The sequence below is a fragment of the Lagenorhynchus albirostris genome, chromosome 1 (genome assembly GCF_949774975.1).
Source record: "Lagenorhynchus albirostris chromosome 1, mLagAlb1.1, whole genome shotgun sequence".
Taxonomy (NCBI): Eukaryota; Metazoa; Chordata; class Mammalia; order Artiodactyla; family Delphinidae; genus Lagenorhynchus; species Lagenorhynchus albirostris.
This window is the reverse complement of record NC_083095.1, coordinates 41,709,381-41,736,072: the sequence shown is the minus strand read 5'-3', so window position 1 is coordinate 41,736,072 and position 26,692 is coordinate 41,709,381. Positions and strand designations below refer to the sequence as shown.

General features: G+C 38.4%; 1 protein-coding gene across 1 annotated transcript in view; it reads right to left on the bottom strand.

Moving 5' to 3' along the window:
• Positions 1-26,692, bottom strand: part of CCDC175 (coiled-coil domain containing 175) — a 76,107-nt gene that overhangs the window by 35,727 nt on the left and 13,688 nt on the right. The window contains exons 6-9 of the mRNA XM_060141931.1: positions 23,275-23,397; positions 13,280-13,389; positions 9,684-9,765; positions 1,532-1,668 (exon numbers count right to left, since the gene is read on the bottom strand). Coding sequence (XP_059997914.1) covers positions 1,532-1,668; positions 9,684-9,765; positions 13,280-13,389; positions 23,275-23,397 — 452 coding nt within the window. The remainder of the gene's footprint in view (positions 1-1,531; positions 1,669-9,683; positions 9,766-13,279; positions 13,390-23,274; positions 23,398-26,692) is intronic.

Below are 26,692 nucleotides of genomic sequence, written 5' to 3'. Positions count from 1 at the left end.
CATCTTCTTCAAAACTGCTATGGACTGAATTGTGTCCCCCCACAAATTCATATGCTGAAGCCCTAGGCCCCAGTAAGATAGTATTTGAAGATGGGGCCTTTGGGAGGTGATTAGATTTATATGAGGTCATGAGGATGGAGTCCTCATGGTGAGATTAGTGCCCTCATAAGCAGAGACACCAGACAGCTCTCTCTCTTTTGCGCTCTCTCTCGCTCTCTCTCTCTCTCTTTCCCCTCTATGAGGACATAGCAAGAAGGTGGTTGGCCATCTGCAAGTCAGGAAGAGAGCTCTCACCAGAACCTGACCATGCTGGCACCCTGATTTCAGATGTCCAGCCTCCAGAACTATGAGAAATCAATTTCTGTTGTTTAAGCCTCCTGGTCTATGGTAATTTGTTATGGTAGCCCAAGCTGAAGAAGACACAAACCAACAACAGTAGTAAATGTTTTATTGTTACAATTATTTGTCATCAGCACATTTTGTGATTCAAACTGATAACTTAGTATGGATCTGAGGAAAGTTTTTGCCTGAAGAATACTATTAGTAGGCTATTCAATTGGATGATACAAAATGATTGCAATAACTCTCTGCATCCTAAATGCTGCAACAGTGACCATAAATTCAGCTTCACATAAGTGGGCCTGGACACCATAATTACACTTCCATGTGATTTAACTTTGAGTGTAGTAATGTATTACTACTTACATAACTCATACTTGCAAGATGTTATTCTGTAATACTCATCAGGAAAACACTGGTGAAAGCCCACTACCTGCTAAGCAATGGACAAGATCCTGAAGATACAGTGCTGAGTAAGACAGAGCAACTGCTCTGATCTGTTCATAGTTCAGTGGGACAAAGGGATTTGTACCCAGCTGACAACAATGCAGTGACTGATAAAAAGGAATGACCTCAGAGGGACGTTCTAGAGGATCATTGTGGTGAGAGGGAGGTGGATAAGTTAGGAGTGGTAAAACAGAAAGTGGGAAGAACTTATGAGAGGCAAGCCAAACCAAAGAAGCTAAAAGGGGTGAAAAGAGTGGAGTTGGAGAGGAGGATAGGATATTTTTGAGAAATATTTGGGAGGTGAAATTGACAAGCCTTGGTGCTTGAATGGAGTCCTAGTAAAAGATAGGGGTTTCCTTGAATAATTTCCCAGTCTCTGGGTTAGGGGATTGTGTCAATGACAAAACCTTTTTCTGAGAAAGGAAATGTAGGTGCAAAGCCAGTTTCTGATGAAGGTAGATCTCATAGTGTCTCTAGGCAGTCTCATGGGGTAAAAGCATGATTATTCTTTCAAGAGTCTGATTTAGAAGTAAAAATAATAGATTTGGCGTTTATGGATTTGATCTGACCCATATGAGGAAAGCATTATTCAGTATATATAGAGGCGCATTAGGAGTGTATTTACAATTGGGTAAAGAACATTTCATTGTTATCAATAGATTTTAAACTAGGATAAGCTTAAGTGGAGAAGTAACCCATAACTAAAGCATGTTGAGTCATGTATGGATTATGGATAGAAACATACTCAGAATAAATTTTCTGTTTCTGCATAAAAACTTTATCCTCCTCATTTAGGACAATCTTATATTGTCTCGAAACAGTATGCAGTTTCTCTCGTAGATCTTTGTTCTTGAAATGACATTTGTGTAGCTTTTCAGCCATCTAGAAAAAAAAGGAATTGAAGTAGAGGATTTGTTTCACAGCTCTTTCGGTGGGCAACTCTCTAGAGCACTGGGTATATTATTTAACATACAATGACTATGCCTTAAATGTTGAGTGATCTAATTCTATATCAAATATGTAACTGTACATTTTGGGGCCTCTTCTATAAATTATGACAAATGTGTAGAAAGGTAGTAAACACTGATGCCATAAAGTAAAGTAATAAACCATAGTAAAGTAGTAAACCATAAAGTAATAATTGATATTAAAATAAGAATTGGGATTAATAAACTGGGATCATTCAACAAGATCTGCATGTCCTTTTCCCAGAAAATAAACTACACCAGGGAAAAGAAAATGTAACATCCATAGGAACTCTTGTTCAAAACCTCTTTGACTGGATATCATGCTTAACTTTTGTTAAATATTTCTATTCAAGGACAAAAGATAGTACCCATTAGTGTTCTGAATGAGGTGAGAACTTTGTGCTTGGATGTCTCTACTGAATTGCTTCAAATGAGGTAAGAAAATTAGGTTAGGTAGGAATGGTGGGCTAAGGATCACTAAAATAGATGGATGAAAAGAGTTCTTAAAAGTGTTGCAGAGGGGCTTCCCTGGTGGCGCAATGGTTAAGAATCTGCTTGCCAATGCAGGGAACATGGGTTTGAGCCCTGGTCCGGGAAGATCCCACACGCCGCAGAGCAACCAAGCCCTTGCGCCACAACTACTGAGCCTGCACTCTAGAGCCCACAAGCCACAACTACTTCCACAACTACTTCCACAACTTCTACAACTACTGAAGCCCGTGCGCCTAAAGCCCGTGCTCCGCAACAAGAGAAGCCACTGCAATGAGAAGCCTGCGCACCACAATGAAGAGTAGCCCTCACTCGCCACAACTAGAGAAAGCCCGCGCATAGCAACAAAGACCCAACATAGCCAAAAATAAATAAAATAAATAAATTTATTTAAAAAAAATTGTTGCAGAACTAACAAGATAATGAGGAATTAGTAAGCCTAATTCTACAAGAAAGTAAGAATCCAGACTGGTAAACCTAGCACTGAAAACTCCTTTTACTCTGAGGACATTTACTGATATAGAAGAAGCCACTTGGAATCTGAGATTTGGTTCTCTTACATGACAAGGGGGACAAAAGTCAACACTTAGAGCTTATCCAGGTGTTACGCCTGATAAACCTCCTGCCACATTAGTCTGGGATTCCAGAGAGCTTCACCCTCTGAAGAAGAGTGAATTAGAAGCTAACAAGCTATGGTCCAGCCTGACTTAGATCACCAGGGAACCTAAAGGTGGATTAAGGAGGTTTGGGACTGTTAACATCCCAGGTATCTGACAGAAGTGAATGAAATCTGTTCCTGAGAAATACACTGTCATCCTAGACCTCAAATTGTTTCTACAAACACCTTTTTTGAAATACAATGTCCAGTGTACAGTTTTCCAACAGAAGGAAACAAGACAGCATGAACAAAAATTGGCAGAAACAATAGATGACAGAACCAGTCCTACAAAAATACCAGGTATTGGAAATAGACACTGAAATATAAAAATACTGTATTTATTATGATCAAAGAATACTAGACATGCTTGAAAAATATGGCAAGGAATTGAAAAAAATAAAGAGCAACAAAGCAGATTTGAAAATTACCAGTTGAAAAATACAACAACCAAAATTAAGAATTGAAATAAGACCATTCTGCCCAGAATGCAGCAGGGGTAGACAAAAAGTAGAAAATAGAGAAGAGCGAGTAAGATACAGACAGGATATTTTATTAGTACAAATAAGTGTGTTCATATAACTGGAGTCTCAGAAAAACAAGAAAAAGCATGGGACAAAAGAAATATGTGAACAGATAATGGCTAAGAATTTTGCAGAACTTACAAAATACAGCAACTCACGGATTTAAGATGCCCAATAAATCCCAAGCAGGATAAATAAAAAGAAAAACTTGGACATATCATAGTGAAATTGAATAACTAGGTCAAAGGGAACAAAAAAGACCTAAGATAAATGAAAGACATGCTGTGTTCATGGATTGGAAACTTCAATATTGTTAAAACATAAAATCCTCCCCAAATTGATCTATAGATTTAATTCAACCCCAATCAAAATCCAAACAGGCTTTTGGGCAGGACTTGACAGACTGAAATTCAAAGGGCCAAGAATAATGGAAGCAATCTTGTAGAAGAACAAAGTTAAAGGATTTTTACTACTAACTATAAAGTAAAGCTACTAATTAAGAGTGCATGGTTTTAATGTGAGAAGAGATTAAGTCCAAATGAATAAAATAGATGCTACAGATTCACACATATACTTATAATATATTTATGATCCACAGTTGATTTATGACAAAAGTGCCACTAAAATATAGTGGAGGAAAGTACTATCTTTCCATTTAACAGTGCTAGTTAATTGGACAATCTTATGTGAAAGTATGAATCTGGACTACCGTTTCACAGAACACACACACACACACACACACACACACACACACACACACACACACATTCCAGACAGCTTGCAGTACTTAACGTGAAAAAGCAAACACTAAAGCTTCTACAAGATCACGTAGGAGAATATCCTCAAGACACAGGACATGAAAAGCATAAGCCAAAAAGGAAAAGATTGATAAACTATACTTCATTAAAATTAATAAACTACATTTATCAAAAGATAGATATGTACACGAAGACTGTACACTTACAGTAAATATTCTGTTCTGTATATGTGTAATATTTCATAATAAAAGTTAAAGTTAGAATAGAATTTTGTGTCATTATTGAACTTGCCTCCTATAACTCACGAGAATTAAGATTGGATGTCAGGAAGAGTTCAGTTTTTATCCAACACTTATTTGTGGTCTTTTTGACGATAGCCATTCTGACAGGTGTGAGGTGATATCTCATTGTGGATTTGATTTGCATTTCCTTGATGATTGGTGATGTTGAGAATCTTTTCATGTGCTTGTTTGCCATCTGTATGTCTTTGGAAATATGTGTATTCAGATCCTCTGCCCATTGTTTAATCAGGTTGTTTTTTAGATGTTGAGTTGTATGAGTTCTTTGTATATTTTGAATATTAACCCCATGTCAGATATATTGTTTGCCAATATTTTCTCCCATTCAGTAGGCTGTCTTTTCGTTTTGTTAATAGTTTTCTTTCCTGTGCAAAAGCCTTTTAGTTTGATGTAGTCCCATTTGTTTATTTTTGCTTTTGTTGCTATTGCCTGAGGAGACATACTCAATAAAAATAACTAAGACTGTTGTCAAAGAGTGTACTGCCTATGTTTTCTTCTATGAGTTTTATGATTTCAGGTTTTACATCTAAGTCTTTAACCCATTTTGAGTTGGTTTTTGTATATGATGTGAGGAAGTAGTCCAATTTGATTCTTTTGCATGTTGCTATCCAGTTTTCCCAACATTATTTATTAGAAAGGCTATCTTTTCCCCATTGTATATTCTTGCCTTCTTTGTCATAGATTAATAAACTATATATGCAGGTTTAGTTCTGTGCTCTCTATTCTGTTTCATGATCTATTTGTCTGTTTCTGTGCCAGTACCATACCATTTTCATTACTGTAGCTTTGTAGTATAGTTTGAAATCAGAACGTGTAATACCTCCAGCTTTGTTCTTCTTCCTCAAGATTGTTTTGGCTATTCAGGGTATTTTGTGTTTTGGTAAAAATTTTAGAATTATTTGTTCCAATTTTGTGAAAAATATCACTGGAATTTTAATAGGGATTGGATTGAATCTGTAGATTGTCTTGGGGAATATGGTTATTTTAACAATTTTAATTCTCCCGATGGTAAAATATATATCTTTCCATTTGTGTCATATTCAATTTTTTCATTACTGTCTTATAGTTTTCCAAGTACAGGTCTTTTACCTCCTTAGTTAGATTTACTCTTAGATATTTTATTCTTTTGAATCAATTATAAATGGAATTGTTTCCTTAATTCCTCTTTCTGATAGTTTGTCATTAGTGTATAGAAATGCAACAGATTTCTGTATATTAATTTTGTATGCTGCAACTTTACTGAATTCACTGCTGAGCTCTAGTGGTTTTTTGTTTTGGTGGTGGCTCTGGGATTTTCTATGTATAGTATCATGTCATCTGTAAACATTGACAGTTTTACTTCTTCCTTTTCCACTTGGATTCTTTTTCTTGTCTGAAAAAGACTGTGGCTAGGATTTCTAATACTATGTTGAATAAAAGGGGTGACAGTGGGCAGCCTTATCCTGTTCTTGATTGTAGAAGAAATACTTTCAACTTTTGACCTTTGAGTATGATTTTAGCTATAAGCTTATTGTATATGGCCTCTATTATGTTGAGGTATGTTCCCTCTACACCCACTTTATTGAGTTTTTTTTCATAAATGGGTGCTGAATTTTGTCAAAAGCTTTTTCTGATCTATCAAAATAATCATATGATTTTTTAAAATTTTTATTTATTTATTTATTGTTTATTTATTTTTGGCTGCACTGGGTTGCTGTGTGTGGAGCACAGCAACTTTCTCTGGTTGTGGCAAGCAGGGGCTACTCTTCATTGCAGTGCACAGGCTTCTCACTGCACTGGCTTCTCTTGTTGTGGAGCACAGGCTCTAGGCACTCAGGCTTCAGTAGTTGTGGCACATGGCCTCAGTAGTTGTGGCTCGTGGGCTCTAGAGCGCAGGCTCAGTAATTGTGGCACATTGGCTTAGTTGCTCTATGCCATGTGGGATTTTCCCAGACCAGGCCTTGCACCCATGTCCCCTGCACTGGCAGGCGGATTCTTAACCACTGCACCACCCGGGAAGTCCCAATCATATGATTTTTATTTTCAATTTATTAAAGTGGTATATCACACTGATTGATTTGCAGATACTGAACTATCCTTGCATCCCTGGGATAAATCTTGCTTGAGCATAGTGTATGATCCTGTTAGTGTATTATTGAATTCAGTGTGCTAATATATATATATATTTTTTGCGGTACGTGGGCCTCTCACTGTGGCGGCCTCTCCCGTTATGAAGCACAGGCTCCGGATGCGCAGGCTCAGTGGCCATGGCGCATGGGCCCAGCCGCTCCGCGGCATGTTGGATCCTCCCGGACCAGGGCACGAACCCCTGCCCCCTGCATCGGCAGGCAGACTCTCAACCACTGTGCTACCAGGGAAGCCCCAGTATGTTAATATTTGTTGAGGATTTTTGCAACTATGCTCATCAGTAATTTTGGCCTGTAATATTCTCTTTTTTGTGGTGTCTTTGTCCGGTTTTGGTATCAGGGTGATGCTGGACTCATAAAACGGGTTCTTAAATTTTGGGGGAAGAGTTTAAGAAGGATAGGCATTAACTCTTCTTTAAATGTTTGGTAGAATTTACCTGTGAACCTGTCCAATCCTGGACTTTCTTCATTGAGTTTTTTTTTTTTTTCTGATTCATTTTCATTACTGGTAATTGGTCTGTTCATATTTTATATTTCTTCCTGATTCAGTCTTGGGAAATTGTACATTTCTAGGAATTTATTCATTTCTTCTAGGTTTTCCATTTTATTGACATATTATTGTTTGTAGTAATCTTTTATGATCCTTTGTATTCCTGTGGTGTAGGTTGGAATTTCACTTCTGATTTTATTGATTTGGGCCCTCTCTCTTTTCTTCTTGATTAGTCTAAATAAAAGTTTATCAATTTTGCTTATCTTTTCAAAGAACAATCTCTTAGTTTCATTGATCTTTTCTATTGTTTTATTTTTAAGTCTCTATTTCATTTATTTCTGCTCTGGTCCTTATTATTTTTTTCCTCTTACTTTGTTTTGTTTGTTCTTATTTTTCTAGTTCCTTTAGATGTAAGGTTAGGTTGTTTGTTTGAGATCTTCCTTCTTTCTGAAGTAGGCCTGTATCACTATAAACTTCCCTCTTAGAACTGTTTTTGCTGTGTCCCATATATTTTGAATCATTGTGTTTCCATTTTCATTTGTCTCCAGGTATTTTTAAATTTCCTCTCTGATTTCTTCAGTGACCCATTGGTTGTTTAGTAGCATATTGTTTAGCTTCCATGTGTTTGTGTTTTTTGCAGGGTTTTGTTTTGGTTTGATTTTGGTAGTTGATTTCTAGTCTTATACACTGTGGTCAGAAAAGATGCTTGATATGATTTCAATTTCTTAAACTTGTAGACTCTTGTTTGTGTCCTAGCATATGATCTACCTTACAGAATGTTCCATGTGCACTTGAAAATAATGTGTATTCTGCTGCTTTTGAAAGGAAAGCTCTCTCTATATATATCTGTTGATTCCATTGGTCTAATGTGTCACTTAAAGCCATTGTTTCCTTATCGGTATTCTGTCTGGATGATCTGTCCATTGATGTAAGTGAGGTGTTAAAATCCTCTACTATTATTATGTTACCATCAATTTCACCCTTTATATTTGTTAATATTTGCTTTATGTATTTAGGTGCTTCTATGTTGGGTGCATATATGTTTACAATTGTTATTTCTTGTTGGATTGATCCATTTCTCAGTCTATAATATCCTTCTTTGTCTCTCATTACAGTCTTTGCTCTAAAGTCTATTTGTCTGATATAAGCATTGCTATCCCAGCTTTCTTTTTGTTTCCATTTGCACTGAACACCTGTTTCATGCCCTTTCAGTCTGTGTGTGTCTTAGACCTGAAGCTAGTCCCTTATAGACAGCAAATATAGAGAGTTTTTCTTTTTTTAAATCTGTCAGCCACTCTATGTCTTTTGATTGGAGTATTTAGTCCATTTACATTTAAAGCAATTATTAATAGATATGTACTTATTAACATTTTGTTGGCTGTTTTCTGGTTGTTTTGGTAGTTCTTTTTTGTTCATTTCTTCTTCTTTTGTTCTCTTCCTTTGTGATTTGATTACTGTCTTTACTGTTATGTTTGGATTCATTTCTCTCTTATTTGTGTGCACCTATTATAAATTTTTGGTTTGTAGTTACCATGAAGTATATATATAACAACTTTTTTTTATATGTGATTAAGTTGATGATCTTAAGTTTGAACACATTCTAACAACCCTGCATTTTTATGCGCCCCCACCACATTTAATGTTTTTGATATCACATTGTCCATCTTTTTGTTTTTTGTATCCCTTAACTACTTATTGTGGATATAGATGATTTTACTACTTTTGTCTTTTGACATTCCCACTAGCTTTTATAAGTAGTTGACCTTTACTCTATGTTTGCCTTTACCAATGAGATTTTTCCTTTCATAATTTTCATATTTCTAGCTGTGGTCTTTTCTTTTCCATTTAGAGAAGTCCCTTTTATGTTTCTTGTAAAGTAGGTTTAGTACTACTGAACTCTTTTAGCTTTTGTTTGTCTGTAAAACTCTTTATCTCTCATTGAAATCTGAATGATAGCCTTGCCAGGTAGAGTATTTGTTGTAGGTTTTTTTCTTTTCATCACTTTAAATATATCATGCCACTTTTTTCTGACCTAAAAAGTTTCTGCTAAAAAGTCAGCTGATAGTTTTATTGGAGTTCCCTTGTACACAGCCAGTCACCTTTCCTTTGCTGCTTTTAAGATTCTTTATCTTTAATTTTTTCCATTTTAATTACAATGTGTCTTGGTGTGGTCCTCTTTGGGTTCATCTTGTTTGGGAATCTCTATGCTTCTTGGACTTAGATCTGTTTTCTTTCTCAGGTTAGGGAAGTTTTCAGCTACTATTTCTTCAATTATGTTCTCTGCCCCTTTCTCTCTCTCTTCTTTCTGGGACCCCTATAATGTGAATATTAATACACTGATGTTGTCCCAGAGGTCTCTTAAACTATCCTCATTTTTTAAAAATTCTTTTTTCTGCTCAGCTTAGGTGATTTTCACTATTCTCTTCCAGTTTTCTGATCAAATCTTTAAATCAATTACTGTGAATGATCATGATTATTATTAGTTAATGAAAATGCTACTTTTGGAAAATTTCACATTTTTCACATATACTTAAAATGTTAACTAAAAATTAATTATAATCTTAAAGCCATCATTTCTGTCTTCCTACCTGTTTTATCTTCAGCAATAATTCTTTTTTTTCAAAATTAGATTCATCATCCAGTTTTTCCTTGTTATTCCTAAAGAAAAGCCTATGAACAAAGGAAGCCAAATAAATTCCTATTAGGACATGTTTTCCAGCAAAGCCACATTTACTTATGACATCAGAAACTTCCAGTCTCCATCTCCCTATACAATATATTTATTTACAATTCATTAAAATAAACAAAATTTTTACTCTTTTGAATTGATGTATTAATATTTCATTTATTTATATATTAATTTAAGAAGCAATTTTTGAACACCTACACTCTGGGAGATACAGCACAAAGTCTCTACCCTCATGGAAATTACACTCTAGTGGAGTAGACAGACTATAAGAAAGTTATCAAAATATATATATATATTTCAGATAGTGTTAAATGCTCCAAAGATCACAAAGTAGGGTAAAGGATAGAGAAATCCTGAGAGTGAGGATGGTACTGTAGACAGGTGATTAGGGAACATCTCTTGGGATAACTTGTGAAAGACCTGAAGGATGAGAAGGAGCCAGATATTTGAAGATCTTAAGGAACAGCTTTTCATATAGAAGGAACAGCAGGTGATAATATCCTGAGATAGGAACAAGCTTGGTGTATTGAATATTTGATGAAGACAGGAGTGTGAGAAGGCTGGAGAGTTAGACACAGCCCAGATCATATAGGGTCTTGAGGACAAGGTAGAAGTTCAGATTTTATTTTGAAGGGAACCAGGGGAGGATTTTTTAAGGAAAGGAGTGACATGAACTGATTCACATCTTGTAAAAATGACTCTGGCTACTTAGTAGAGAAAGACAGTAGTATAGGAAGATAGACTACGTAGAAGTCTATGGCAGTGGTCCAGAAGAGATAATGGTGGCTCAGATTAAGGTTGTAGTGGTGAAGCTGGTGAGAAACAGCTGGACTCAGGATATATTTTAAAGATGAAGGCAACAGGACATGCTTTGGATTTGGCTGGAGTTAGAGTTGGGTTAGGGTTAGGTTAGTTGGTTAGCTGGGTTAGGGTTAGGTAGCAAGGAAAACAGGAATGGTGGATGACTCCTAGTTTTTTGGCTGGAGTAACTAGGTAAATAGTGATATGGAAGACTAAAGAAAGAGCTATTTCAAGGAGATGGGAAATTAAGAATTCTGTTTAGGACATGTATATTTGAGATATCCTCCAAGTGGAAAGGTCAAATAAGCTGTAGACTATATGCAGTTAGAGGTCAGGGTTGGATATATAGATATGGAAGTCACTGGGGTACAGAAAGTATGAGACTGAATGAAATCACATATGGAGAGTATGAGTAGAGAATAGAGAACAGTGAAGGGCTGATAACTCCTAAATTTAGAGACAAAAAGAAGAACTGGAACAAGTAAAGGGTCCTGAGAAGAAGCAGTGTAGTAAATGAAATAAGAGAATGTGCAGTTTGGGAAGCCAAGTGAAGAAAGTATATCAAGAAGATGGAAGTGAACATCTGTGTCAAATTCTATAAAGAATTTTAAAACTTTGAGGAATAGATCAGATTACTAAAATTTGGCAGGATGAAAATCTTTGGTAACCTTGACAATTTTGAAACCATGTCAGTCCTTTTTAAAAAGCATCTATAATTTTTATAGCCTCTTGCACTATAATGGTAAGTATATACTTTGGGTCACAAATTGGATGTCATTTATACACAATATTTAGCTTCCAATTCCCCACTTCCCACATGTTGATAACCAGCTGAATGACGAAAAATGTCATAGCAATTTAGAAAGATAGGCACTGATTTGCCTTTATTATGCAAATACATCATGCTGGATATCAATAATAGCAAAGAAGAAGGATTAAACTAGCAATGCCTCCTGTGGATCTGTGAAGAATTTGAGGTACCCTTAACTGTCCACATATAGAATTTAAACTTGGAGTTGAGTAATTTTTGCTTTCCCTCAATATTTTGACCTCAAAATAGATAATGAGCTTGCAAGTTAACGATTTCATGGTGGGTGGGATGGGGGAAATTAAGACTAATAGATTAATAGGAAGTTGAGTTATATAAATTATTTGTTTCTTGTATAATTTATTCTTAAAGAATCTTATAGAATATTATAAAACAACACTGTTTGATTCTTCAAATCCACCAAACAAGAACTGAGCTGCCTCTCCCTACCTCCAAAGATAGAGAAAAGGAACTAAGTGAGAAAATAAAAATACAGAGAATTTTCTTTTAATTTGCCAAGTTATAAAGAAGAAAAAGTAAAGTTTTATTAATAAAAGGGGGGGAAACTTATATCCTCAATCACCAAATTAATCAAAAGCACTTTTCCTCAGTGAGATTCCACATGAAAACCCTTGAAAGGCTGGGACTGAAAACAAAAAGATGAGCCATTCAAAATGAAAGATCAATGAATCCCCATTTTTATCTTGAACATACATTTAAAACCAGTTAGCTAACATGAAGTCTGCTTATAAATAAAACTTTATCAGTGTTTCAAGGCTTTTAATCATAATTCCTAGAAATAAGTTAAGAGCTAATCTATATTTTCCACTATGATTCTTTGCCTAGTTTTTAAGAAATAGATATCAACTAAAATTATCGAATCACTTTCAAAGAAAAAGATTTTTTATTCTGATTTTTAATTGTTGTATTACTTGAGCTTTCCAATTTTAAATCTGGTACTGAGTGTAAGGATTATTGCATATTTTATGGACTGTTGATGATAGAGTAGAATAGTACTGTGCAGTTGTTATTTTAGAAGACATAATTTTAATCCCAATACATTCAAATCTATGTAGAAATGAGCCATATTGTAACAGGATCCCACATGTGGAATTACTTATCTTTTGCGGAATCTGCTCAGACCATAATTTGTCTTTTAAACTGTCAGTAAACCCTGGGGGTAAGCCCAGAAGCCATGTTTATATTAAAAGACCCCACCTTCCTATCCAGAGCTGAGCCAAACAGCTTTTGATGGGAAATCTGGGAATTCTCCTGGGAGAGAATCTGTTGGTCAGTCTCTAAAGATAGATGGATCTGTGACAGGTAAACTCAGAGGGTTTGGAATGGCCATGCTTAGCCACGGACTCACCAGGAAGAGAACACAGCATGTAGATAAAGAGAGAATCGCAGAAGGAAGCAAACACTAGGCCTTGAGACAGATGGAATATTTCCTTATGTTTCTGGTTTCAGTTCCATGGTAAAAGTTTTTGCCTTGAGGCTTCCCTGTATTTTCTCAATAAGTGCTGCAAGTCCCCCTTGACTAAGAACAACAACTGTAGCAGCATGGTTAGGTGAGTTGTAGCCCTATGGCAGTGCCTTCCTCCAGGCGCGTATTTGTAGGGAGTAAGGAACTGAAATAAGGATAGTACACACCCCAAATTCCCTCCCTTTTCCTAAACTAACCACATCATCCTCAATTTTTTTCTCTTGATCATCTGAAAGACTGTTTAATTTCAAAATGAAGAGGTGATTCTATAAAGCTGACAATCACACAACTTTTAGTAAAATAAGAGAATAATTTTCATCTACTATTAAATAAATTTTTTTTTAATGAAAGGAACATAACATCTAGAAGTGCTTCTGTAAAGATAAAGTATTATACTTACATTTTATCCTCCAGGATCTTACAGGATTTCTTCATGTCTTCAACCTGTTGTTCCCAATGTCTTATTGATTCTTGTAGTTTTGATATCTCTAAATTGTGATCACTAAGAACCTGTTGAAAATTCAGTAAAATTGGGGCATTCAATCATCATCAAATGATTCATGACAGAAGTCCAATTCACTAAATATTCATGTATCATCCATTCAACTTTTACACTGGGGGTGTCCTTTAGTTAAAATAAAAAGCAATCAGGGGCTTCACTGGTGGCGCAGTGGTTGAGAATCTGCCTGCTGATGCAAGGGACATGGGTTTGAGCCCTGGTCTGGGAAGATCCCACGTGCCGCGGAGCGGCTGGGCCCGTGAGCCACAACTACTGAGCCTGCGCGTCTGGAGCCTGTGTTCCGCAACAAGAGGCCGCGATAGTCAGAGGCCCGTGCACCACGATGAAGAGTGGCCCCCGCTCACCGCAACTGGAGAAAGCCCTCGCACAGAAACGAGGACCCAACGCAGCCAAAAGTAAATTAATTAATTAAAAAAAATATATATATAAAGCAATCATTATACTGCTTGTTTCTTTATAAAACAAACTGAGACAGAAATAATCCTGAATTCATCAGAAAAGAAAACAAAATTTGGGAGGGAGAGAAACCAATTATAGCAATGTGAAAACTATAAAAACAGTTTTCAAGACATGAATTCATCTTGACTAACATTTAAAAAAATTAAATATACATTTTCATAATTATTTTCAACATGTTATTCCAGGATACTAGAATGAGTATTATAAAAAGAAAAGTCAAAACAAATTGGGTCTTTCACCTTAGTTGATAGCTATGTCCATGTTGCAAAGATTTTTTTCTTAATATTTAATCAGTAATTTAGAAATGGAAAAATTGGGTACTATGAAAAAATGTTAGCATGATTAAAAAGGAAATACGGATGGAGAAAATTCATAGTGAACATATTTTTACAACACAGTTTTGGAATAAAGAAAAGGGAAAGCAAACTTATCAGAGCTTGGGTCTGCATTTCAGCTTGTGAGGGAAAGTGGAGCTGAGAGAAAAGCTGATCAAACAAATTCCTTTGCTCTCTGGCATAGAGCTACCATGGACAGATTATTTAGAGCCACCTAACCCTGCACATCAGTGTGGGGTCAGAAAAACACCTGTTGGGGGTATAGAGGTTCTTTCAGTCATGCCAGGTGAGACAGGTGGGTGAAAGCTCCCCAAACTATTTTTTTTTCCTCTAAAGCACTCATATGACTGAACTTGTGGGCTATAAGTAGTTCCAGAGTTAACAGGAGTCTGAAATCCTAGATATGCCATCAAAAATTAGCAGAATGTCCAAAGAACTCTGACCAATAATCAGGATTAGTGACTATACACTGAAGGCCCGTCCTGCCTGACATCCATAACCTCTAGCCCTCGATCCTCCCCGCCCTGGACATGTAGGGCACCTTGAGAATCACACATCATTATTCTTTTCTGCCAGCATCACACCAGTTTGACCTGGCTGCAGAGTTTTTCTAAACTAAAAGCACCACATGAAGATGAACCTGAAATTCCCTGTAGTCTCAAGTCCATAGCCAAAATGTTGTTTTCTAATCTCAGGCAATAACAACAACAAACTTTACTAAATACAAAACACTCAGCTAAAAGCCTTATAGGCATGACCTCATTCTATCTCCACAAAAGCCCTTTGAAATAGGTAATATTATTACCACCATATTATAGGTGAGGAAACTTCGGGTTGGTAAAGCCAAGACTTGAACCCAGGTCTCTGTGATACTGAAGTTCGTGCTTTAAACACAATTCTCCACTGGTAAGGTGGGGTGGGGCGCTGGATTGGGGGGAGGAAGAGAATGACACTGGAGCTGAGTTTACCCCTGCCACCTCAAGCCTTGACTTATTTGTCTTTAGAGATCTTTGAAGAACAGGTTAAGGAACATATACTTCATTTTTCCAAACCAGGTGGTGTGCTTGGCATAATTTATGAGGCCCCAACTGGGGATATGAGCTTAGGCGTGCCGATAAGATCTGTTTTATACAATCCCCGTGTTCTCCTTTGAGCCTAGCCTGACTCATGCTTCCTTACTATGTTGATATATGAAGAAACAGATAATCACCTTTTTAAACGCACATATCTGGGGGAAGTTTTTGATTTTACTAATGTTTTGTAATTGGATGTCATAATAGATATATTGTAACTATAATGGTCAAAATCACACTATAAATAGTATTGATATAATGGAATTAACTGAAGACTCTGATAAGCAATGCGATGTTTTAGTATTACTGTTGCCCCACATAGTTTTACATGTAATTCTCAACACAAATAGAAGAAATACGCTAGACTCATTAATTCAACTGTGAGAGATTAACAGGTGTTTCTGTTTTAATTAACGTAGAAGTAGTATTAACATTAACCTCTTCAATTATAGTCACTGCATAAGCTTCAGTTTTCTTATCTTTAAAATCAGGGTAATCCTCACAAAATATTTATCACAATACTGGCTTTCACTCGATGTTGTTAATTTTTAAAAATAGAAGTACACACATCTACACGTGGAACAACTCCTACAGAACACCTACTGAACTCTGGCAGAAGACCTCAGACCTCCCAAAAGGCAAGAAACCCCCCACGTACCTGGGTAGGGCAAAAGAAAAAAATAGAGACAAAAGGATAGGGACGGGTCCTGCACCAGTGGGAGGGAGCTGTGAAGGAAGAAAAGTGTCCACACACTAGGAAGCCCCTTCGCGGACGAAGACAGCGTGTGGCGGAGGCGGGGAGCTTCAGGGCCGCGGAGGCGGGGAGCTTCAGGGCCGCGGAGGAGAGCACAGCAACAGGGGTGCAGAGGGCAAAGCGGTGAGATTCCAGCACAGAGGATCAGGGCCAACCGCCACTCACCAGCCAAGAGGCTTGTCTGCTCACCCGCCGGGGCGGGCGGGGCTGGCAGCTGAGGCTCCGACTTCAGTCGGAGCGCAGGGAGAGGACTGGGGTTGGCAGCGTGAACATAGCCTGCAGGGCGTTAGTGCACCGCGCGGCTAGCCGGGAGGGAGTCCGGGGAAAAGTCTGGACCTGCCGAAGAGGCAAGAGACTTTTTCTTCCCTCTTTATTTCCTGGTGCACGAGGAGAGGGGATTAAGAACGCTGCTTAAAGGAGCTCCAGAGACGGGCGGGAGCCGCGGCTAAAAGTGCGGACCCCAGAGACAGACATGAGACGCTAAGGCCGCTGCTGCCGCCAGCAAGAAGCCTGTGTGCGAAGACAGGTCACTATCCACACCCCCCTTCCGGGGAGCCTGTGCAGCCCGCCACTGCCAGGGTCCCGGGATCCAGGGACAACTCCCCCGGGGAGAACGCACGGCGCGCCTCAGGCTGGTGCAACGTCCTGCACTCCGTGACCCTCCCTACCCCCCCGGCCTGAGTGAGCCAGAGCCTCCGAATCAGCGGCTCCTTTAACCCCGTCCTGTCTGAGCAAAGAACAGACGCACTCCGGCGACCTACACGCACAGGCGGGGCCAAATCCAAAGCTAAGCCCCTGGAAGCTGTGAGAACAAAGAAGAGAAAGGGAAATCTCTCCCGGCAGCCTCAGAAGCAGCGGATTAAAGCTCCACAATCAACTTGATGTACCCTGCATCTGTGGAATACATGAATAGACAACGAATCATCCCAAATTAAGGAGCCGTGTGGATGAAAGGCTCTTGGTGCTGCAGCCAGGACTTAGTGCTGTGCCTCTGAGGTGGGAGAGCCAACTTCAGGACACTGGTCCACAAGAGGCCTCCCAGCTGCACATAATAGCAAACGGCTAAAATCTCCCAGAGATCTCCATCTCAACGCCAGCACCCAGCTTCACTCAACGACCAGCAAGCTACAGTGCTGGACATCCTATGCCAAACAACTAGCAAGACAGGAACACGACCCCACCCATTAGCAGGGAGGCTGCCCAAAATAATAATAAGTCTACAGACACCCCAAAACACACCACCAGACGTGGACCTGCCCACCAGAAAGATAAGATCCAGCCTCATCCACCAAAACACAGGCACTAGTACCATCCACCAGGAAGCCTACACAACCCACTGAACCAACCTTAGCCACTGGGGACAGACACTAAAAACAACAGGAACTACGAACCTTCAGCCTGCAAAAAGGAGACCCCAAACACAGTAAGATAAGCAAAATGAAAAGACAGAAAAACACACAGCAGATGAAGGAGCAAGATAAAAACCCACCAGACCTAACAAATGAAGAGGAAATAAGCAGTCTACCTGAAAAAGAATTCAGAATAATGATAGTAAAGATGATCCAAAATCTTGGAAACAGAATAGACAAAATGCAAGAAACATTTAACAAGGACCTAGAAGAACTAAAGATGAAACAAACAATGATGAACAACACAATAAATGAAATGAAAAATACTCTAGATGGGATCAATAGCAGAATAACTGAGGCAGAAGAACGGATAAGTGACCTGGAAGATAAAATAGGGGAAATAACTAATGCAGAGCAGAATAAAGAAAAAAGAATGAAAAGAACTGAGGGCAGTCTCAGAGACCTCTGGAACAACATTAAATGCACCAACATTCGAATTATAGGGGTTCCAGAAGAAGAAGAGAAAAAGAAAGGGACTGAGAAAATATTTGAAGAGATTATAGTAGAAAACTTCCCTAATATGGGAAAGGAAATAGTTAATCAAGTCCAGGAAGCACAGAGAGTCCCATACAGGATAAATCCAAGGAGAAATATGCCAAGACACATATTAATCAAACTGTCAAAAAATAAATACAAACAAAGCATATTAAAAGCAGCAAGGGAAAAACAACAAATAACACACAAGGGAATCCCCATAAGGTTAACAGCTGATCTTTCAGCAGAAACTCTGCAAGCCAGAAGGGAGTGGCAGGACATATTGAAAGTGTTGAAGGAGAAAAACCTGCAACCAAGATTACTCTACCCAGCAAGGATCTCATTCAGATTTGATGGAGAAATGAAAACCTTTACAGAAAAGCAAAAGCTGAGAGAGTTCAGCACCACCAAACCAGCTCTACAACAACTGCTAAAGGAACTTCTCTAGGCAAGAAACACAAGAGAAGGAAAAGACCTACAATAACGAACCCAAAACAATTAAGAAAATGGGAATGGAAACATATATATCGATAATTACCTTAAATGAAAATGGACTAAATGCTCCCACCAAAAGACACAGATTGGCTGAATGGATACAAAAACAAGACGCATATAGTTGCTGTCTACAAGAGACCCACTTCAGACCTAGAGACACATACAGACTGAAAGTAAGGGGATAGAAAAAGGTATTTCATGCAAATGGAAACCAAAAGAAAGCTGGAGTAGCAATTCTCATATCAGACAAAATAGACTTTAAAATAAAGACTATTAGAAGAGACAAAGAAGGACACTACATAATGATCAAGGGATCGATCCAAGAAGAAGATATAACAATTGTAAATATTTATGCACCCAACATAGGAGCACCTCAATACATAAGGCAAATACTAACAGCCATAAAAGGGGAAATAGACAGTAACACATTCATAGTAGGGGACTTTAACACCCCACTTTCACCAACGGACAGATCATCCAAAATGAAAATAAATAAGGAAACACAAGCTTTAAATGATACATTAAACAAGATGGACTTAATTGATATTTATAGGACATTCCATCCAAAAACAACAGAATACACATTTTTCTCAAGTGCTCATGGAACATTCTCCACAATAGATCATACCTCCGGTCACAAATCAAGCCTTGGTATATTTAAGAAAATTGAAATTGTATCAAGTATCTTTTCCGACCACAACGCTATGAGACTAGATGTCAATTACATGAAAAGATCTGTAAAAAATACAAACACATGGAGGCTAAACAATACACTACTTAATAATGAAGTGATCACTGAAGAAATCAAAGAGAAAATCAAAAAATACCTAGAGACAAATGACAATGGAGACATGACACCTCAAAATAAATGGGGTGCAGCAAAAGCAGTTCTAAGAGGGAAGTTTATAGCAATACAATCCTACCTTAAGAAACAGGAAACATCTCAAATAAAGAACCTAACCTTGCACCTAAAGCAATTAGAGAAAGAAGAACAAAAAAACCCCAAAGTTAGCAAAAGGAAAGAAATCATAAAAATCAGATCAGAAATAAATGAAAAAGAAATGAAGGAAACAATAGCAAAGATCAGTAAAACTAGGGCTTCCCTGGTGGCGCAGTGGTTGAGAGTCCGCCTGCCGATACAGGGGACACGGGTTTGTGCCCCGGTCCGGGAAGATCCCACATGCCGCGGAGTGGCTGGGCCCGTGAGCCATGGCTGCTGAGCCTGCTCATCTGGAGCCTGTGCTCCGCAACGGGAGAGGCCACAACAGTGAGAGGCCCGCGTACAGCAAAAAAAAAAAAAAAAAAAAGATCAGTAAAACTAAAAGCTGGTTCTTTGAAAGGATAAACAAAATTGATAAACCATTAGCCAGACTCATCAAGAAAAAAAGGGAGAAGACTGAAATCAATAGAATTAGAAATGAAAAAGGAGAAGTAACAACTGACACTGCAGAAATACAAAAGATCATGAGAGATTACTACAAGCAACTCTATGCCAATAAAATGGACAACGTGGAAGAAATGGACAAATTCTTAGAAAGGCACAACCTGCCAAGACTGAATCAGGAAGAAATAGAAAATATGAACAGACCAATCACAAGCACTGAAATTGAAACTGTGATTAAAAATCTTCCAACAAGCAAAAGCCCAGGACCAGATGGCTTCACAGGCGAATTCTATCAAATATTTACAGAAGAGCTATCACCTATCCTTCCCAAACTCTTCCAAAATACAGCAGAGGGAGGAACACTCCCAAACTCATTCTGCGAGGCCACCATCACCCTGATACCAAAACCAGACAAGGATGTCACAAAGAAAGAAAACTACAGGCCAATATCACTGATGAACACAGATGCAAAAATCCTCAACAAAATACTAGCAAACAGAATCCAACAGCACAGTAAAAGGATCATACACCATGATCAAGTGGGGTTTATTCCAGGAATGCAAGGATTCTTCAATATACGTAAATCAATCAACGTGATACACCATATTAACAAACTGAAGGAGAAAAACCGTATGATCATCTCAATAGATGCAGAGAAAGCTTCTGACAAAATTCAACACCCATTTATGATAAAAACCCTGCAGAAAGTAGGCATAGAGGGAACTTTCCTCAACATAACAAAGGCCATATATGACAAACCCACAGCCAACATCGTCCTCAATGGTGAAAAACTGAAAGCATTTCCACTAAGATCAGGAACAAGACAAGGTTGCCCACTCTCACCACTCTTATTCAACATAGTTCTGGAAGTTTTAGCCACAGCAATCAGAGAAGAAAAGGAAATAAAAGGAATCCGAATCGGAAAAGAAGAAGTAAAGCTGTCACTATTTGCGGATGACATGATACTATACATAGAGAATCCTAAAGATGCTACCAGAAAACTACTAGAGCTAATCAATGAATTTGGTAAAGTAGCAGGATACAAAATTAATGCACAGAAATCTCTGGCATTCCTATACACTAAGGATGAAAAATCTGAAAGTGAAATCAAGAAAACACTCCCATTAACCATTGCAACAAAAAGAATAAAATATCTAGAAATAAACCTACCTAAGGAGACAAAAGACCTGTATGCAGAAAATTATAAAACACTGATGAAAGAAATTAAAGATGATACATAGATGGAGAGATATACCATGTTCTTGGATTGGGAGAATCAGCATTGTGAAAATGATTCTACTACCCAAAGCAATCTATAGATTCAATGCAATCCCTATCAAACTACCACTGGCATTTTTCACAGAACTAGAACAAAAAATTTCACAATTTTTATGGAAACACAAAAGAGCCCGAATAGCCAAAGCAGTCTTGAGAACGAAAAACGGAGCTGGAGGAATCAGGCTTCCTGACTTCAGACTATACTACAAAGCTACAGTAATAAAGACAGTATGGTACTGGCACTAAAACAGAAATATAGATCAATGGAACAGGATAGAAAGCCCAGAGATAAACCCACGCACATATGGTCACCTTATCTTTGATAAAGGTGGCAGGAATGTACAGTGGAGAAAGGACAGCCTCTTCAATAAGTGGTGCTGGGAAAACTGGACAGCTACATGTAAAAGTATGAGATTAGATCACTCCCTAACACCATACACAAAAATAAGCTCAAAATGGATTAAAGACCTAAATGTAAGGCCAGAAACTATCAAACTCTTAGAGAAAAACATAGGCAGGCAGGACACTCTATGACATAATACACAGCAAGGTCCTTTTTGACCCACCTCCTAGAGAAATGGAAATAAAAACAAACATAAACAAATGGGACCTCATGAAACTTAAAAGCTTTTGCGCAGCAAAGGAAACCATAAACAAGATCAAAAGACAACCCTCAGAATGGGAGAAAATATTTGCAAATGAAGCAACTGACAAAGGATTAATCTCCAAAATTTATAAGCAGCTCATGCAGCTTAATAACAAAAAAACAAACAACCCAATCCAAAAATGGGCAGAAGACCTAAGTAGACATTTCTCCAAAGAAGATATACAGACTGCCAACAAACACATGAAAGAATGCTCAACATCACTAATCATTAGAGAAATGCAAATCAAAACTACAATGAGATATCATCTCACACCAGTCAGAATGGCCATCATCAAAAAATCTAGAAACAATAAATGCTGGAGAGGGTGTGGAGAAAAGGGAACCCTCTTACACTGTTGGTGGGAATGTAAATTGATACAGCCACTGTGGAGAACAGTATGGAGGTTCCTTAAAAAACTACAAATAGAACTACCATATGACCCAGCAATCCCACTACTGGGCATATACCCTGAGAAAACCATAATTCAAAAAGAGTCATGTACCAAAATGTTCATTGCAGCACTATTTACAATAGCCCGGAGATGGAAACAACCTAAGTGTCCATCATCGTAGGAATGGATAAAGAAGATGTGGCACATATATACAATGGAATATTACTCAGCCATAAAACAAAACGAAATTGAGCTATTTGTAATGAGATGGATAGACCTAGAGTCTGTCATACAGAGTGAAGTAAATCAGAAAGAGAGAGACAAATACCGTATGCTAACACATATATATGGAATTTAAGAAAAAAAAATGTCATGAAAAACCTAGGGGTGAAACAGGAATAAAGACACAGACTTACTAGAGAATGGACTTGAGGATATGGGGAGGGGGAAGGGTAAACTGTGACAAAGCGAGAGAGAGGCATGGACATATATACACTACCAAACGTAAGGTAGATAGCTAGTGGGAAGCAGCCGCATAGCACAGGGAGATCAGCTCGGTGCTTTGTGACCGCCTGGAGGGGTGCGATAGGGAGGGTGGGAGGGAGGGAGAAAAAGAAAAAGAAAATAAAATAAAAATTAGCAACAACAACAACAAAAGAAAAATAGAAGTACAGAGCTCTGAAGTATTTTCTAACTCAAAGAGACAAATAGTCTCCTTTCCATATTAGTGTACTCAATATAAATGGAGAGCCTAAATTCTGTTTTATTATCACACATTCAGAATTAAGGAATCTGCCCATGTTTATTCACTTTGTTATGTAAAATAAAGCAATCTCACACAAACATTATATATGATTCTATATCCATTTGGTCGGTTCTGTATGTATTTTTTAAAAAACATTTTTACAGTATTTTGGCCCATCAAATGCAATGTGTACCTAAGCATTCCAAACTTCCTTCTTTCCATCATATTCCTAAAGAAGAAAACACAATTGCCCTATAACACTTTAAATGTCAGAAAAGATTAACATGCCGAAAACATTCTCCCCCGAATGGCATGAAGATTAATTAATATCAGCTCCTTTTTTAAACCACCTGCTATTAGTTGTATTCAAGGCAGTGTATATTGAGGTGCTTGGGGTTGGGCTTGAAGAAACACAGTTTATTCTTTCTTACCACTCTGCTGGCAGCAAGGGTTTCTCTCATTTTTGTCATTTTAAGCCTTAATGTATCCAATTCTTTCTTCTTTTTGTAAGTCTCCTTTCTCTTTAGTTCACAGAGTTTTTTATATTCATCAATCTGTAGTGACAAACATAATAAACAAATCAAAAAGCTTAAGAGGACAACACAGTTTAGGAAATCTTTTTTTAAATTTTGTCAACCTAATTCATATTTAAGTATACCATATTCAATCTAAGTATATTATCAAATTAAAAAAAACAGGTTTGCTTAGTTTGAAGCATCAGAGGAAAAATAATAAATCACAAGGATCAAACTGTAATTATAAAATGTTGAACTAGTAAATTTAGAGGAACAATGAAACAATGATCATTAACAGCAAATTATAAAGGCAACTGCCATTGTAAAATTTACTAGTAAAACATCATAGCAATTGTTACCAGATTTACTGTGGGCTAAGCACATCAGAAGAGTCAAAGGAAGGAATTAAGAATTGTTTGGAAATCTAAATTCACGTTATTTCATGAGAAGTAAAACAGACCAAAAACAAAATCACTGAAGATAGGGCAGCTCACAATCCTAAACAACTTACCATTTTGTCATCCATACCAGCCCCTGAGAGCTAAAGGATCCTTATCTCCATTTACCTGGGCTTGTTTCAAAAGCGCCCAGTATTTGGTAGAAATGTTTTGCAGCTGTGTCTTAAGAGATATTCAGTGGTCAAATGCCCTGAACTGACTGTGACTTGACCACAGGAGTGCTCTGCCTGCACAGATGAGGCCTAGAGGTGTCAGAAAGTTACCTTTGCTTCATTACCATGTTAAGATCTCTGCCCAAAGGGGGCATTTATACTCTGTTAGGCACAGTTCATGCCCTGTGCGAGGAAGCATGGAAGACTGTGCATGCCCTAGCTGCTCTGGCTGCCTCTGTAAATCTCTGCCCCCTTCCTAGAGCCCTGATGACCACCGCCTCCTAATCCTTAAAATTCCCTTATTCCCCTCCCTTCAGGGAGATGGTGCTTTTAGAGCACAAGCTCTCCCTTCTCCACTCCTTGATCAATGATTCGAGTTTCTGATCTTGAACCCGGTCTCGTTTGATTGGCATTTGCAACACTGGGCAAAGGACCCATTGAGGGGGTCACTGATCTGTTGGGGATTGATAAAAGAAATTTTCACATATTGAGATATAGGAACGCGGAGCGACTAGGCCCGTGAGCCATGGCCGCTGAGCCTTTGTGTCCAGAGCCTGTGCTCTGCAACGGGAGAGGCCACAACAGTGAGAGGCCCGTGTACCGCAAAAAAAAAAAAAACTATACTGAAAACCATGCTTCTCTGGAGCAGCTTCTCAGAGTAATCTGGGAAGATGGCTTCTGAGCTAGTCCTTAGTTTGGCTCAAATAAAAAACTCTTCTATTCTTGTTACAGATTGATTATTGATTATTTTCACTAACAGATTAAATAACAGTTTTCCTATGATTAAACATATTGTGATTACCTGTCAGATCCTATTGAAATGAGTCACCTTATCAAAATCAGACACATCATGGATTTGTCTGGCAAAATGAATTATGAAGAAAAAGGTAACTGAATAGTAAGGCCACAGAAAGTATATTTAACTCTGTATTAAAGAGTTATGAAAACATGTTTGTGTGGCTTTCCATCAAAGCCACCAGCCAATTCACCCAAAGTGGTTACTCTGAATGAATGTGATCATTATCAGTTATCTCTGCACTAGGGCACAGGTGCATTAAAATGAAACTTGGTGATAATAAATTTTGTTGAAAATTGAAATTCTGTGCTCATACTTTGGCCTAAGCCTTCTCCCAAGGTCTTGGGTCTTGCAATTATAGAATATTAGCAAAAACTCTTTTGTGTTAGAAGAGAACTTACGGTTTGAAGACTCTGACAGCTGTAAACAGCTTTTCCTTTCTCATTGGAAACAAAGGGAATTAACAGGCTGTTACTATGGCATAGGATGTGCATTTAGTGAGCATTAGTGGTTGAGTCCTTAATATCCACTCCCAGTTGGTCTAGCCCACTAGTACACGTTTTCCCTTAGGATCCACTATTGTTCTGGGGTGGGCACTGTCTTAACCTGGCCGGATCAGACATAGCAAGAAACTTATGTCCTTGGTTGGGAAAGGTTTTCTTCTTTCTACTTGAGAAAGGAAACATAGTCCAGTTGTCACTGGCAGCCGTCTTGTGATGAAGAGGGAAACCAGCCTTAAGATGAAAGATGGAGGAGGGATGAGCTACTGAATTAGCTAGTCCTGCAGTCTGCCCAACCTTGGGAATTCCTACTGTGTAAGATAATAAACGTCCTTACTATTTAAGTCAGTTTGAGTCAGGGCTTCTGCTATTTGCATCTGAAAGTATCCTAACCCTTTTCCAGGGAGATAGACCAGGGGTAGGCAAACTACTACCTGTAGGCCAAATCCAGCCTCCACCTGTTTTTGTGGAGCCACATTCATTGATTTAGGTAGTGCTCTTGGCTTCTCTGTGCTAAAACGGCAGAGTTGAGTAGTTGTGACAGAGACTGTATATGGTCCACAAAGCCCTATTACTCTCTGGCCCCTTTCAGAAAAAGTTTCTGGATCCCTGAGAAACACTATTCACAAAAGGAAGGAGAACATATCATGTTCTCAAATTCTCAATTTGAAGCCCCTCTGGGCTTCCTTCCTTTTAACATTTATATTAAAGAATAGGAAGGGGCTGGGGAGGGTAGAAACTTCCCTTTAGAGCTTAAAATGAAGTTAGAAACTCAATCATTCAATACAGTGATATTATAGAGTGCCTACAACATGCGAGAGGCACTGATCCTGATGCTAGAATTTAGCAATGAAAAAAGCCAGACAAAATCCCTGCCTGGTGGAGCCTTCCTTTTGGTGGGCAAAGCTCAGATCCCATGCCACTACTGACCATTGTTTCAGCCCCTGGGGAAGTAAAGAAAAGGGACAAGGCTCTCCCCACTCCTAACCTATACTGCCCTGCACATCGTCCCTCCCCTGTGTCCATGCAGACACATCCCACTTTCTGCCCCGATAACTTCAGTGAACCCCTCCAGTGTGGGGCTTCCAGACTGCTCATAGAGAAAGTCCAGCAGAGGGCTGGAAACAGTGGGTGAAATGAAGTCCTCTCATCATTGTTGTGGGTAGAGAATGAAAACAGGAAAACCCCTTTAGGTCCTTGTTGTCCTGACTCTATTTCATTGCAATAACAAAAAATCCAAGCAAGGTCTAGTCCAATGATAAGAGTCAGGAATTTCAGTTGACTCCACTACTGCAATGCAGGCTAACAGCTGCCTTCATCCCCGGAAAAGGTCCAGGGAACTCAACTTTTACAAATTCTGTTTAGTGGCTGCAGACTGCCCAAGGGACTCTTTGCCAGCGGCTTCACAAAGTGCCTGTTCTGAGGATG